The sequence below is a fragment of the Hemitrygon akajei genome, chromosome 23 (genome assembly GCF_048418815.1).
Source record: "Hemitrygon akajei chromosome 23, sHemAka1.3, whole genome shotgun sequence".
Taxonomy (NCBI): domain Eukaryota; kingdom Metazoa; phylum Chordata; class Chondrichthyes; order Myliobatiformes; family Dasyatidae; genus Hemitrygon; species Hemitrygon akajei.
Window position 1 is genome coordinate 2,154,840 of NC_133146.1, and position 12,714 is coordinate 2,167,553.

The 12,714-nt window shown below is 40.2% G+C and overlaps 1 protein-coding gene across 2 annotated transcripts in view; it reads right to left on the minus strand.

The window, feature by feature from the left end:
* The window catches only part of pdcd4b (programmed cell death 4b), a 47,325-nt gene that overhangs the window by 18,216 nt on the left and 16,395 nt on the right, over positions 1 to 12,714 (minus strand). For both annotated transcript variants that reach the window (XM_073026851.1, XM_073026850.1), the window contains exons 4-7: positions 12,370 to 12,483; positions 10,731 to 10,952; positions 6,999 to 7,096; positions 6,667 to 6,781 (exon numbers count right to left, since the gene is read on the minus strand). In XM_073026851.1, coding sequence (XP_072882952.1) covers positions 6,667 to 6,781; positions 6,999 to 7,096; positions 10,731 to 10,952; positions 12,370 to 12,483 — 549 coding nt within the window. The remainder of the gene's footprint in view (positions 1 to 6,666; positions 6,782 to 6,998; positions 7,097 to 10,730; positions 10,953 to 12,369; positions 12,484 to 12,714) is intronic.

The window sequence follows — 12,714 nt, forward strand, 5'->3', positions numbered from 1 at the left end:
ATCTTTCAACTTTCGTGGTATCCTGGGAAATCTTTATAAAAATCTCCATGTTGCTATGTGTGTCCCCACCAATCATCCAGGCAAAAAAATAGAAGAAAAATAGAATATAAAGAAAAAAACAAAATACCCCCCTACTAATGTTGTGGGAAAAAAACACAACATTACCCCCCTCTGTTGTACGGGTCATGGCAACCGCCATGATTACACACGTGAATCCCGCAGTAACAGATCCAAAGCTCCCCAGCCCCCCCGCAACATAAAAAAGTATATGTATAAGAAGAGAAAAAAAAATATTCTCATTTAGTATTTCTAAAATTTTGCTTTTCTCTTCTATAATATCCATAAATGTCCATCACTTCTGTTCGTTGACTCTATCTTCATCTTTAATCCATTACGTTTGGAAGCCTCTATGTGTAATTAGCCAATAGATGAAAGTTTTTGTACCAACTCCTCCGCTTTTCGATAATCGGGAAAAAAAAATTTTCCCTCCTCCAAAAAAATTATCAGTGTTGCTGGATGACGCATTGTAAATTTATAACCCTTTTCCCATAAGGCTTTTTTCGCTGGGTTAAATTCCTTCTTTCTCTTCAACAGGTTGTAACTTATATCAGGATAAAAAAGAACTGGTTTCCCTTCTATCATCAATGGCCCGTTTCTATTTTTGGCACTTTGGGCAGCCGCCTTCAGGATCTTTTCTTTGTCTTGGTATCTTAAGCATTTTATCAAAATTGATCGTGGGTTTTGATCAGCTCGAGGTCTTGACCTTAAGGATCTATGAGCCCTTTCAATCTCGATTGGAATTTCTCTTTCCATTTCCAATTTTTCAGGGATCCATTTTTGAAAAAAATTTATTGGATCTTCTCCTTCTATATCTTCTTTAAGTCCAACAATTTTAATATTATTTCGTCTACTGAAATTTTCAAGCTTATCAATTTTTTCCATAAATTGTTTTCTTTCTGATGTCCAAGCAGTATTTTCATTTTCCATTTTGTCCATTCTTTCAACCATGTCTTCCGTTTTAATTTCCAAGTCCATAATTTTCTTTTCCATTTTTTCCTGTCTCTTTGTCATTTTATCAAGCATAATCTCTATATTAATGCTGAGAAGTGTGAGGTTCTACATTTTGGCAGGAATAATCCAAATAGAACATACAGGGTAAATGGTAGGACATTGAGGAATGCAGTGGAACAGAGAGATCTAGGAATAACAGTGCATAGTTCCCTGAAGGTGGAGTCTCATGTAGATAGGGTGGTGAAGAAGGCTTTTGGAACGCTGGCCTTTATAAATCAGAGCATTGAGTACAGAAGTTGGGATGTAATGTTAAAATTGTACAAGGCATTGGTAAGGCCAAATTTGGAATATTGTGTACAGTTCTGGTCACCGAATTATAGGAAAGATATCAATAAATTAGAGAGAGTGCAGAGACGATTTACTAGGATGTTACCTGGGTTTCAGCACTTAAGTTACAGAGAAAGGTTGAACAAGTTAGGTCTCTATTCATTGGAGCGTAGAAGGTTGAGGGGGGATTTGATCGAGGTATTTAAAATGTTGAGAGGGATAGATAGAGTTGACGTGAATAGGCTGTTTCCATTGAGAGTAGGGGAGATTCAAACAAGAGGACATGATTTGAGAGTTAGGGGGCAAAAGTTTAAGGGAAACACGAGGGGGTATTTCTTTACTCAGAGAGTGATAGCTGTGTGGAATGAGCTTCCTGTAGAAGTAGTAGAGGCCAGTTCAGTTGTGTCATTTAAGGTAAAATTGGATAGGTACATGGACAGGAAAGGAGTGGAGGGTTATGGGCTGAGTGCGGGTAGGTGGGACTAGGTGAGATTAAGAGTTCGGCACGGACTAGGAGGGCCAGAATGGCCTGTTTCCGTGCTGTGATTGTTATATGGTTATATGTTATATTTGTCATTTTTTTTAGTACTTTTTGATTACTTTTAATTACTTTTAATGTGTCTAATTTACGCATTATTTGCCTCAAAGTCTTTTCTATATTTCCAAAAGAACTTTTATCTCCCTCTTCGTCTGATCTTTCCAGAAGATCTGACTCTCCCTCCGATTCGCTATCACTTTCAGTTGCAGTGGTAGCTGGGCTTTGTAGTTCTTGTTGCACCCGTTTGCGCATGCGCCATCCTTCGCGTTTGCGCAGTTCACAATGGGCTTTTCCTTTAGAAATGGCCGATGTTGCCGCAGTTTCCCGTTCCGTATTGCCGGTGGTATAATGTACCTGAGACCGCGGTTCCTCGGTAGACGTGGGCCTTGTTCTTGTTCCAACTTGCGTAGTCTTCCCGGTATTAGTTTTCTTCATCTTCTTTCTTTGAGGCATAGCTTGACACAATCCGGAGTAGTTTATAAGTAACTTTTAGAAAGTATTGACTAACTTTTCTTCATTTAAACATTAATTTATTAACTTTTTACGGGAGAGCTGGGTTCCAGCGTCTCGATCCTACGTCATCACGTGACATCCCCCACATCAAGGCACCATTTGACTGAGTATGGCATCAAGGTGCCCTATCTAAAATGGAGTCAATAGAAATTAAAGGGAAGCCCCTCCACTGGTTGGAATCATACCTGACACGGAGGAAGATGGTTGTGGTGGGTGGAGGTCAATCATCTCATCCTCAGATCATCACTGCAGGAGTTCCTCAGGGAAGTGTCCTAGAGTACCAACCATCTTCAGCTGCTTCATCAATGACCTTCCTTCTGTCATCAGGTCAGAAGTGGGGATGTTCGCAGATGACTGCATAATGTTCTGCACCATTTGACACTCCTCAGATAGTAAAGCAGTTCATACCCAAATGCAGCAGGACTGGACAATATCCATGCTTGGGCTGACAAGTGGCAAGTAACATTCAAGCCACACAAGTGCCAGGCAATGACCATCTCCAACAAGAGAGGCTCTAACCATCATCCCTTGACATTCAGTAGTATCACCATCACTGAATCCCCTACTATCCACATCCTTGGGGTTACCATTGAAAGGAAACTGAACTGGTCTAGCCATATAAACACTGTGGCTACCAGAGAAGATCAAAGGCTAGGATTCCTGTGGCGTGCAACTCACCTCCCAACTCCCCAGAGCCTGACTACCATTTACAAGGCTCAGGTCAGTAGTGTAATGGAATTCCTGTCCTTCGCCTAGAAGAGTGCAGCTTTATTCACACTTGAAGCTTGACACCATCCAGTACAAGGCAGCTCACTTGATTGGTACCCCTTCCACAAGCATCCAATCCCTCCACCATTGAAGAACAGCTGCAGCAGTGCATCCTATCTACAAGATACACTGCAACAACACACAAAAGTTCCTAAGGCAGCACTTCCCAGACCCACGACCACTACCATCTAATAAGACAAGAACAACAAGTACCTGGGAAAACCACCACTTGGAAATCCCCCTCCAAGTCACTCACCATTCTCATTTGGAAACATATTGCCGTTGCTTCATTGTCACTGGGTCAAACTCATGGAATTCCCTCCCTAACAGCACTGTGGGTGCACCTACACCTCAGGGATGGCAGCAGTTCAAGAACACAGTTCATCACCACCTTCTCAAGGGCAAATAGGGATGGGCAATAAAAGCTGGTTTAGCCGGTGACGCCCACATCCTGTAAATGAATACCAGGCCGGAAAAGGTATGTGAACTCTTGTATTTAATACCTGGTAGAACCTCCTTTAGCAGCAATAACATTCACCTGTAGTTGCTGACCAGATTTGCACAATGGCAAGGAGGAATTTTAGACCATTCCTCCTTACAAAACTGTTTCAGTTTATCCATATTTCTGGGTTACCTTGCATAAACAGCCCACTTCAGTTCATGCCACAGCATCTCAATTGATTTAAGGTTTGGACTCTGACGTGGCTATTTCAAAACTTGAATTTTCTTCTTTTTAAACCATACAGTTGTTGATTTACTCTTGTGTTTTGGATCATTGTCTTCTGCATCATTCAATTTCTATTAAGTTTCAGGTGACAGACTGCTACCTATCATTCTCCTGTTGAATGTCTCGATACAATTTTGAATTCATTGTTCTCTCAACAATTGCAACCAGTCCAGGCCCTGAGGCAGCAAAGTAGCCCCAAACTATGATGTTCCTTCCACTGTGCTTCACAGATGGGTTGAGGTTTTGGTGTTGGCGTACAGTCCCCCATTTCATCCAAATGTAGCAGTGTGCATTTCTGCCAAAAAGTTCAATTTTAGTCTCATCTGTCCACAGAACTTTGTCCAAGACATGTTGTGCAACATCGATGTGAACTTGTGCGAACTTGAGACATGAAGCAATTTTTTTTTGGAGATCACTGGTTTCCTCCGTGGTGTCCTTCCATGAACACCATTCTTGTTCAGTGTTTTTTCTTATAGTGGACACATGACAGAGACTTGAACAAGTTCTAGAGATTTCTGCAGGCCTTTTGCTGTTACCCTTCGGTTCTTTTTCACTACCTTCAGTACTGCACGTTGTGCTCTTTGTGTGATCTTTACAGAATGCCCACTCCTAGAGAGTAGCAACAGTACTGAATTCCCTTCATTTGTAGACTATTTCTCTTATGAGAAATAAGAACACTCAGCTTCAGCTTGCCTCAGCTTGTCTTATGAACACTCAGGCCTTTAGAGATGCTTTTGTAGCCTTTTCCAGCTTCATGCATCTCTACAATTGTGCTTCTAATTTTCTCTGAAAGTTTGATTGAGAATGGTGCACATAAACAGATCTTTCTTGAGAAGAGCATGCTCTGTCAGTAACCTAATGCTATGTCTCGTTTTAGGGCTGGGCACCTCTACAACCCACACCTCCAATCTTATCTCATTGATTGGAACACCTGATTCCAGATAGCTTTTATAGAAGGCATTATCCCAGAGGTTCACGTACTTTTTTGTACCTAGACTGCGATTGTTTAAATGGTTTACTCAGTAATGACAAACAGTACAATTGTTTGTGTGTTTATTAGTTTAGCCAGATTGCTTTTGTCTGTTTTTGAGACTTAGATGAAGATTAGACCACATTTTATGAGTAATGAATGCAGAAAACCAGATAATTGAAAAGGATTCACAAACTTTTTCTTGCAACTGTAGGTTACAGAGGAAATAATGCTTGCTCTGGGCTCATATAGAGCCAGAGGGCTAAATGGTTCCCTTCTAATGATGAAAGGAAATACAGAAAAGTGTTTGATGCTACAAAAATGTCGCACGTTATGAAGACCATGGAGCGGCTGATAATACAGAATCTGAGGCCACAAACCAGGCACGCCCAGGATCCTCTTCAGTTTGCGTATAAGGAGAAGGTGGGAGTGGAGGATGCTATCACGTATTTGCTGCACAAATCACTCTCTCACCTAGAGGGGGTCAGTTGTGCTGTGAGGATTACATTCCTTGACTTCTCTAGTGCCTTTAACACCATCCAGCCCAAGATCTTAAGGCACAAACTAACGGAGATGGGAGTAGACTCTCACATGGTGGATTGGATAGTGGACTACTTGACAGATAGACCTCAGTATGTGCGGTTGGGAGACTGTAGGTCTGACACGGTGGTCAGCAGCACAGGAGCGCCGCAGGGAACCGTACTCTCTCCGGTCACCCTGTACACATCAGACTTCCAATATAACTCGGAGTCCTGCCATGTGCAGAAGTTCGCTGATGACACGGCCATAGTGGGGTGTGTCAGGAATGGACAGGAGGAGGAGTATAGGAAACTGATACAGGACTTTGTGATATGGTGCAACTCAAACTACCTGCGTCTCAATATCACCAAGACCAAGGAGATGGTGGTGGACTTTAGGAGATCTAGGCCTCATATGGAGCCAGTGATCATTAATGGAGAATGTGTGGAGCAGGTTAAGACCTACAAGTATCTGGGAGTACAGTTAGACGAGAAGCTAGACTGGACTGCCAACACAGATGCCTTGTGCAGGAAGGCATAGAGTCGACTGTACTTCCTAAGAAGGTTGGCGTCATTCAATGTCTGTAGTGAGATGCTGAAGATGTTCTATAGGTCAGTTGTGGAGAGCGCCCTCTTCTTTGTGGTGGCGTGTTGGGGAGGAAGCATTAAGAAGAGGGACGCCTCACGTCTTAATAAGCTGGTAAGGAAGGCGGGCTCTGTCGTGGGCAAAGTACTGGAGAGTTTAACATTGGTAGCTGAGCGAAGGGCGCTGAGTAGGCTACGGTCAATTATGGATAACTCTGAACATCCTCTACATAGCACCATCCAGAGACAGAGAAGCAGTTTCAGCGACAGGTTACTATCGATACAATGCTCCTCAGACAGGATGAAGAGGTCAATACTCCCCAATGCCATTAGGCTTTACAATTCTACCGCCAGGACTTAAGAACTTTTTAAAAGCTATTATTAATGCTTTTTGAGATAGTGATTTAGATGCATATCATATTTTTTTACTGAGTTAAGTATTGTATGTAATTAGTTTTGCTACAACAAGTGTATGGGACATTGGAAAAAAGTTGAATTTCCCCATGGGGATGAATAAAGTATCTATCTATCTATCTATCTATCTATCTATCTATTTCCAGTTTTACAAAGGTAATTACCGAGATAGAAGGAACCTGGAGTGGGCATTTCAAATAGTGGGAGAGTCTAGGACCTTAGGGTACAACAAGACAATAATACTCATTTAAATTACACACTGTATCAACCAATACAAGAGAATACCCTAATATACCTCTTGGGTAAGTTGTTCAACAGGCCTTTGTCCACCTCCTGTTCCCCATACGTTGTCCAAACGCACACCACCCCTCTTCATGCTGAGCAGCACAGTTGCTCTACCCAAAGCAACTCTGTAGAAAGGGGGAAAAATAGAATCGCTGTTAACTTTAAATCAATTCTGACCATTTATCAAAAGATATTACTTTTCAAATACCGGTAATCAAAATCTTTACAAGTCAATGTTTCTAATTATGAAGTTCAAATATGCACTTTATTGCTGCTACTAAACTCATATTTATTCTGATAATTAATCACACCTATATATTTTGTGCATTCAGTAATACGCACCTGGCGTTCTCACAATCCACCTTGCCTTTATAACTTTCAATATAACTTTTTGACAGAATTTCATCTGTTACGGCTCTTGCGATGAATTGGCCTACCAGCTGGAACAGCAGAAAAAATGCAAATAAGTTTTTATCGATTGCTGTGCACATGAAAACCAATTTTTTTTTAAAAAAAAAAGAGAAGTTGATTTCAGTATAATGAAGATGGGGAAGAATAAGTGGTAACAAAATCCCTACAGTGTACCTTGGCTTGAAATCAGGTTCAATCTTAAGAAAAACACTTGAATAAAGAGCAACACACACAAAATTCTGGAGGAACTCAGCAGGCCAGGCAGCACCTATGGAAAAGAGTAAACAGTCGAGGTTTCAGGCTGAGACCCTTCATCAGGACTGGAAAGAAAGAAAGAGAAGTAAGAAGGTGGGGGGAGGGGAGGAGGTAGTACAAGATGATAGGTGAAACTTGGGAGTGCAGGGATGAAATAGAGAGCTGATTGGTGAAAGAGATAAAGGGCTTGAGAAGCGGGAAATCTGATAGGAAAGGACAGAAGACCACAGAAGAAAGGGAAGGGGGAGGAGCACCAGAGGGCGGTGAAGGGCAGGTAAGGAGTGAGAGGTGGGAAACAGGAATGGGGAATGGTGAGGGGAGTAATTACAGGAAGATCAAGAAATAAATGTTCATGCCATCAGAATGGAGGCTACCCAGATGAAAAACAAGGTGTTGCTCCTTCAACCTGAGTGTGGCCTCATCGTGGCAATAGAATGCCATGGACTGACATGTCTGAATGAGAATAGGAAGTAGAATTGAAATGGGTGGCTCGGCAAAGCGGTCTGCCGATCTACTGTGGGTCTCACTGATATACAGGACACACCGGGAACACTAGACACAGTAGATGACCCTAACAGACTGTTTGGGGCCCTAAATGGTAGTGAGGGAGGAGGTGGAGGGGCAGATGTGGCACTTGTTCTGCTTTCAAGGACAGGTGCCATGAGGGAAATCCATGGGAAAGGACAAGTGGATAAGGGAGTCACATAGGCAGCGATTCCAGTGGTTAAGTGGGGGGCGGGGGGGGGGGGAGGGAAAGTTATGCTTGGTGGTGGTATTTCGTTGAAGATGGCAGAAGTTACGGAAAAATATGTGCTGGATGCAGGAGCTTGTGGGATGGTAGGTGAAGACAAGAGGAACCCTAATCCTGGCGTGGTGGCAGGTGGATGGGGCAAGGGCAGACATGTATGAAATGGAAGAGATGCAGGTGAGGGCAGCATTGATGGTGGCGGAAGGGAAGCCCTTCTCTTTGAAGAAGGAAAATAAAAATAGTTTTCTCATGTTGAATTGAAACAGTTGAAATAACATTGGATCACATACATCACAAATAATAGTTAACCAAAATTAATTTATTAGCCTGGATATTGATTTATTGAAAGGTGAAGCTCAGTGTATTAGGGGAAATATCAACATATCAAATCTCCATGGTCATTTGACAGTATCACTAGAAAGTAATGACAGGAAAGAATAGAACTGCAGCCTGCCAGACACAAAATCTTCATAACAGCATTTTACAGGGTTTAGTCTCCCCAGAAGCCCCCCACCCCCCACCCCCATCCTTCAGAGATTCACTGTTCTCCGTGTGAACAAATTTCTTCTTATCTGAGATGACTGGTCTTATTATGAGACCATGAATCTTGATACTTCAGTCAGTGGAATCATTATTCCTGTGTCTCCTCTTCAAAATCCTATGGATATTGTTAATTTCAGAATCATCACTCGTTCTTCTAACGTCAAGGTGCAAAGGTCCTGTCTAACTAATCTGAACAGCAAATTCACTAACCCAGAAATCATTCTGATAAATGTGCACTCCAAAAGTGTTTTTGTTGCAAGCACACTGTTCCTTATGTAAGAAAAAAAATAAATCGGGCATCAGATCTTGCTGTCTTATTGTGGATAATTTCTGGGAATTACTTTTTGTCCTTCCCAAAATTCTATGGTTATGCTTTATGTAATATCAGAGGTAAACCTCACCTAATGTTTTATTAGTCTTGCAGGTAAGATGCCATACTAAACTGTGGGATATTGCTGCAGAAGCAGACTTTAAAAAATATTTTCTTCACTACTTTCAATTTACTTTATTAAAGCTTGGATTCAGTTTTCCTTACCAGTGGGATGGGGAAGTGAGGAAGTGGCTAAGTAGGCAGGGAAGAGACAAAATGGCTTGGTGTAAGAAGCAGAATCATTGAGCTTGATTCACCCCATAGCAAACTATAAACAAACATAAACACAGAAGGAATGTAAATGATGAGTTGGTTTATCCAGATTCTCTGGAGAATGAAAGGAAAAAAATACAGCTTGTACTTGTAGCTTCTTTAGCATGTTAACAAATAAAAATAATGTGATGCACAGCCAAGAAGAAACCAACACACAAGACTGACTGTAAAGGATATTTTACAAGAGTAGAGGAGTGTGGTGGAGTTTAGGGAGGGAACTCTAAATTTAAATAACTGAACTAAAACTATCTGTATCAAGTAATAAAAGATAAATTATTTTCCAAAAATGTTGTTCTTTATTGCACCTTGTGGTGCACTGGGCGCCATTTTTCTGCCGATTACATAACATTTGACTTTTTTTTTTACAAGGTTCAGTTGCTAATTTGATGCTCCACCTAGGATGGATGAAAAGCATGCAGGAGCCAACCAGATTCAAACTCGGGACAATTTGCCTTGAAGTCTAGTGCTGATGCCACTACACCACCAGCCATCAATGTAACATAGAAACAAAACAAATGCCTCTGAATTTCTGCCTCTATCTGCACATACATGGAAATCTCTGAACTGTGAATGTTTTCAAACACCTTTGTCCTGTGGTAAGGCTTTTTGAATCTGATTACATGAAAGGGAACTTTGATCAGATTCAATCACTGCTCCAGGAACACAGAGACAGGGTTGGGCAAGGGTTCAGAAAGTATATTGTCTGGGCGTTATTAAATAAAGCTAGGGTCCAAGGGGATGAAAAACAAGTCAAAGTCCAGGCTGAAACAGGACATGTCTGAATGTGGTGAGGTTTTATAATAAACAAACCGAGAACCAGAGTTCATGGAGTATGAATGTGGAATAAAATAAATACTGCAGTGTGGATTATATTGCAAGTTCAACAATTCTGAAGAATGCCAATTCAGAAATGCCAGGAAAATAGATACAAACTTACTCCTGCAGATGTTAGCTTTATGATCTTTTAAAATTTTCCTTACGCAAAAACAAAATACAGAGCTGATGGAACTACTGTCTTAGATATGAAAGAGAAATATTTTTTAAATTAAGAAAAAGTGCACAGAAACCTATTGAGTTATAGAATAATACATCTATCTTTGATTCTAGGCATTGGAGGTGAAATCCATGTCACTTTGGGAAACAGCAAAAGCAGCCATCATTAACATCTCAATAGATCGCAGAAGAGACAAAACTAGTCCACATATACCAATTTGCTAAAGTGTCCCATAGGCATGGAGATGACTAGTATAGGAAATTAAAAGTAAATAAATGTTATACTGATGCAGTCATGACCTGCTGCAAACTAAAATCAAGGAATATAGCAGCAATGAAGCAGGGAGCTTCAATTTGCTTTGTAACATCCAATTTGATTTGCTTGATACTGGCATGAAATGCTTGCAAAAGAAAACACTGCATTCCCAACAGTAAGTGTGAAGAAAAACAAAGAAACTCATTTAGCGTTTCATGCACTAACATGTGGTGCTCCAGGAGTGTCTAAGGCTAGTTCTGGCAATTCCTTCAGTAGCATATCGAATGATTTTTCCACATCATTTGTAGTGAGCACTTTCCCACACAAATCAGCCAGAAGTCTGGAGGTAAGCTCTCGGTGGCTAGCCTTCCCCTCCAAAGCCAACGATACCGCTAACACTGGCACGGTACACTTCATTTCTCCAAGATTCAAGTTCTTCAGCAGTTCCTACAAAACAAAGCAGTACATTTTTTCACTTCAACTTGAGACAAGGCAAACCTAAGATTATTGTAAGTGAACAAATACATTATCTGGAGGAGTTGTGGGGTGTGATTGATTAAGAACACAAAAAAAAATGCATTAATTAAAGTGTTCCTTTTGCAGAACATCAGAGTTCTCTTGTCATCTAGTGCTATATTGACATAATTAGGGAGCTAGAAGTTATTTTATATTCCTGACCATTCCAACCAGAGCAAAAAAAGGAAGCCAGGAGGAATGAGCCTCAAAACAGGAAGAGACAAAATAAACAAGTAACTAGATTAGAGTCTGTCAAAGGGTTAAGATTTACTTGTAATACTGGTAATAAACTTTGAAACAGAAATATTGGCACTGACAGCAATTTGCCAATTGTTTTGCATTGAGCAGCATGCTTCTCACAGGTTTACCAGGCATGAGACCCATATTTAATTCAAGTTACCTTGATCGACTTTACAAAGAGCAGAATTTGATGTAATAACATAGACAAGGAATAGCCATGCAACATTTGTTTTGCTTTCTCTTATTAAGGTTACTTTAGTTTTACCAACTCCATTTGAATTATATTCAAATATTTTGCTTTTCTCTCAGGTTCACATGAAATCTGCTGGCAAATCAGGAAAAGAGCCCAAAGAGTTTCTGCCACATCAGGATAATCTCATTTGCCTTCAACTTTGAGAAGTCTTGTTATTAATACTGTAATTTGGGATTTATGAAAGAGATTACATATGCACAAATATTCTGAGCTGGTTTCACTGAAGTCAGCCTAAAGACAGGAATGATAAGCATCCATATTTGAGAGAGTAATGGAGTTAGCCTTGAACAATTAACCTGGCAAGAATATTATATTTTACAAAGCAAAATTTTCAGAGAAAACCCCACATTTTAAAAGTTTTTTTCCTCCCTTGCTTCTGTCTATAGGACTTTACAATGTATTTACAAAGTACATGTACTTTGCATGTTTACATAGTGACATTGGCTATAAATTTCAAATTCTTCGGTTGCAAAATGCTGAATGATGGTGGATATGGAAAGTGTAGGAATATTTCTATATTGCAGTTGATGTAATGAAACATTCAATGGTGCTGCATAGGGGTGCTTCCATACAAAAGTTTCTATAAAGATAAATTAACACCACTGCATTAGAGGGTATATAAGACTATTAAAGAGCAGAATTTCAGGAAGAAAATAAAAAAAGAAACTCAGGGTAGAGATAGCTGAGGAGGGAGAGGGAGAGCGACAGACAGAGAAACAGATAGACACACAAACCAGAGAATAAATGTAATTTGAAAAAGTCGATAAGAGTTTGTATAATTTTTTTTAAAGAAATAAATCTTTAAAAATTCAAATAGCCACACATCTCAGATTAAATAATATTTTAAGTACATACCATAACCTCATTAGTGTCACCGTGTTCAAAGTATTCTTGTACAATTGGAGTCACAGTTTTCTGAAAAGCCCCTTCATCTAAAGGTAGAACCACTGTTTCATATATACAATTCTCCTGTTGGAGCATACAATAACATTGAGATCTTACTTTGTATTTGTAAACTGAAACGTTTACTAAATTAAAGAGTTTCTGTAGTTATGGGATTAAGTGACCTGTTAGTTAAAGGAGCTGAACAGTCATTAGTTACAGAACTAAAAACAAGTTGCTTTTAATTAATGGTGACTGAATGCTCGGTGTCCCTTCTCATCTCTTGAAGATAGTGACATGTCGAAATAATTCTCCCAA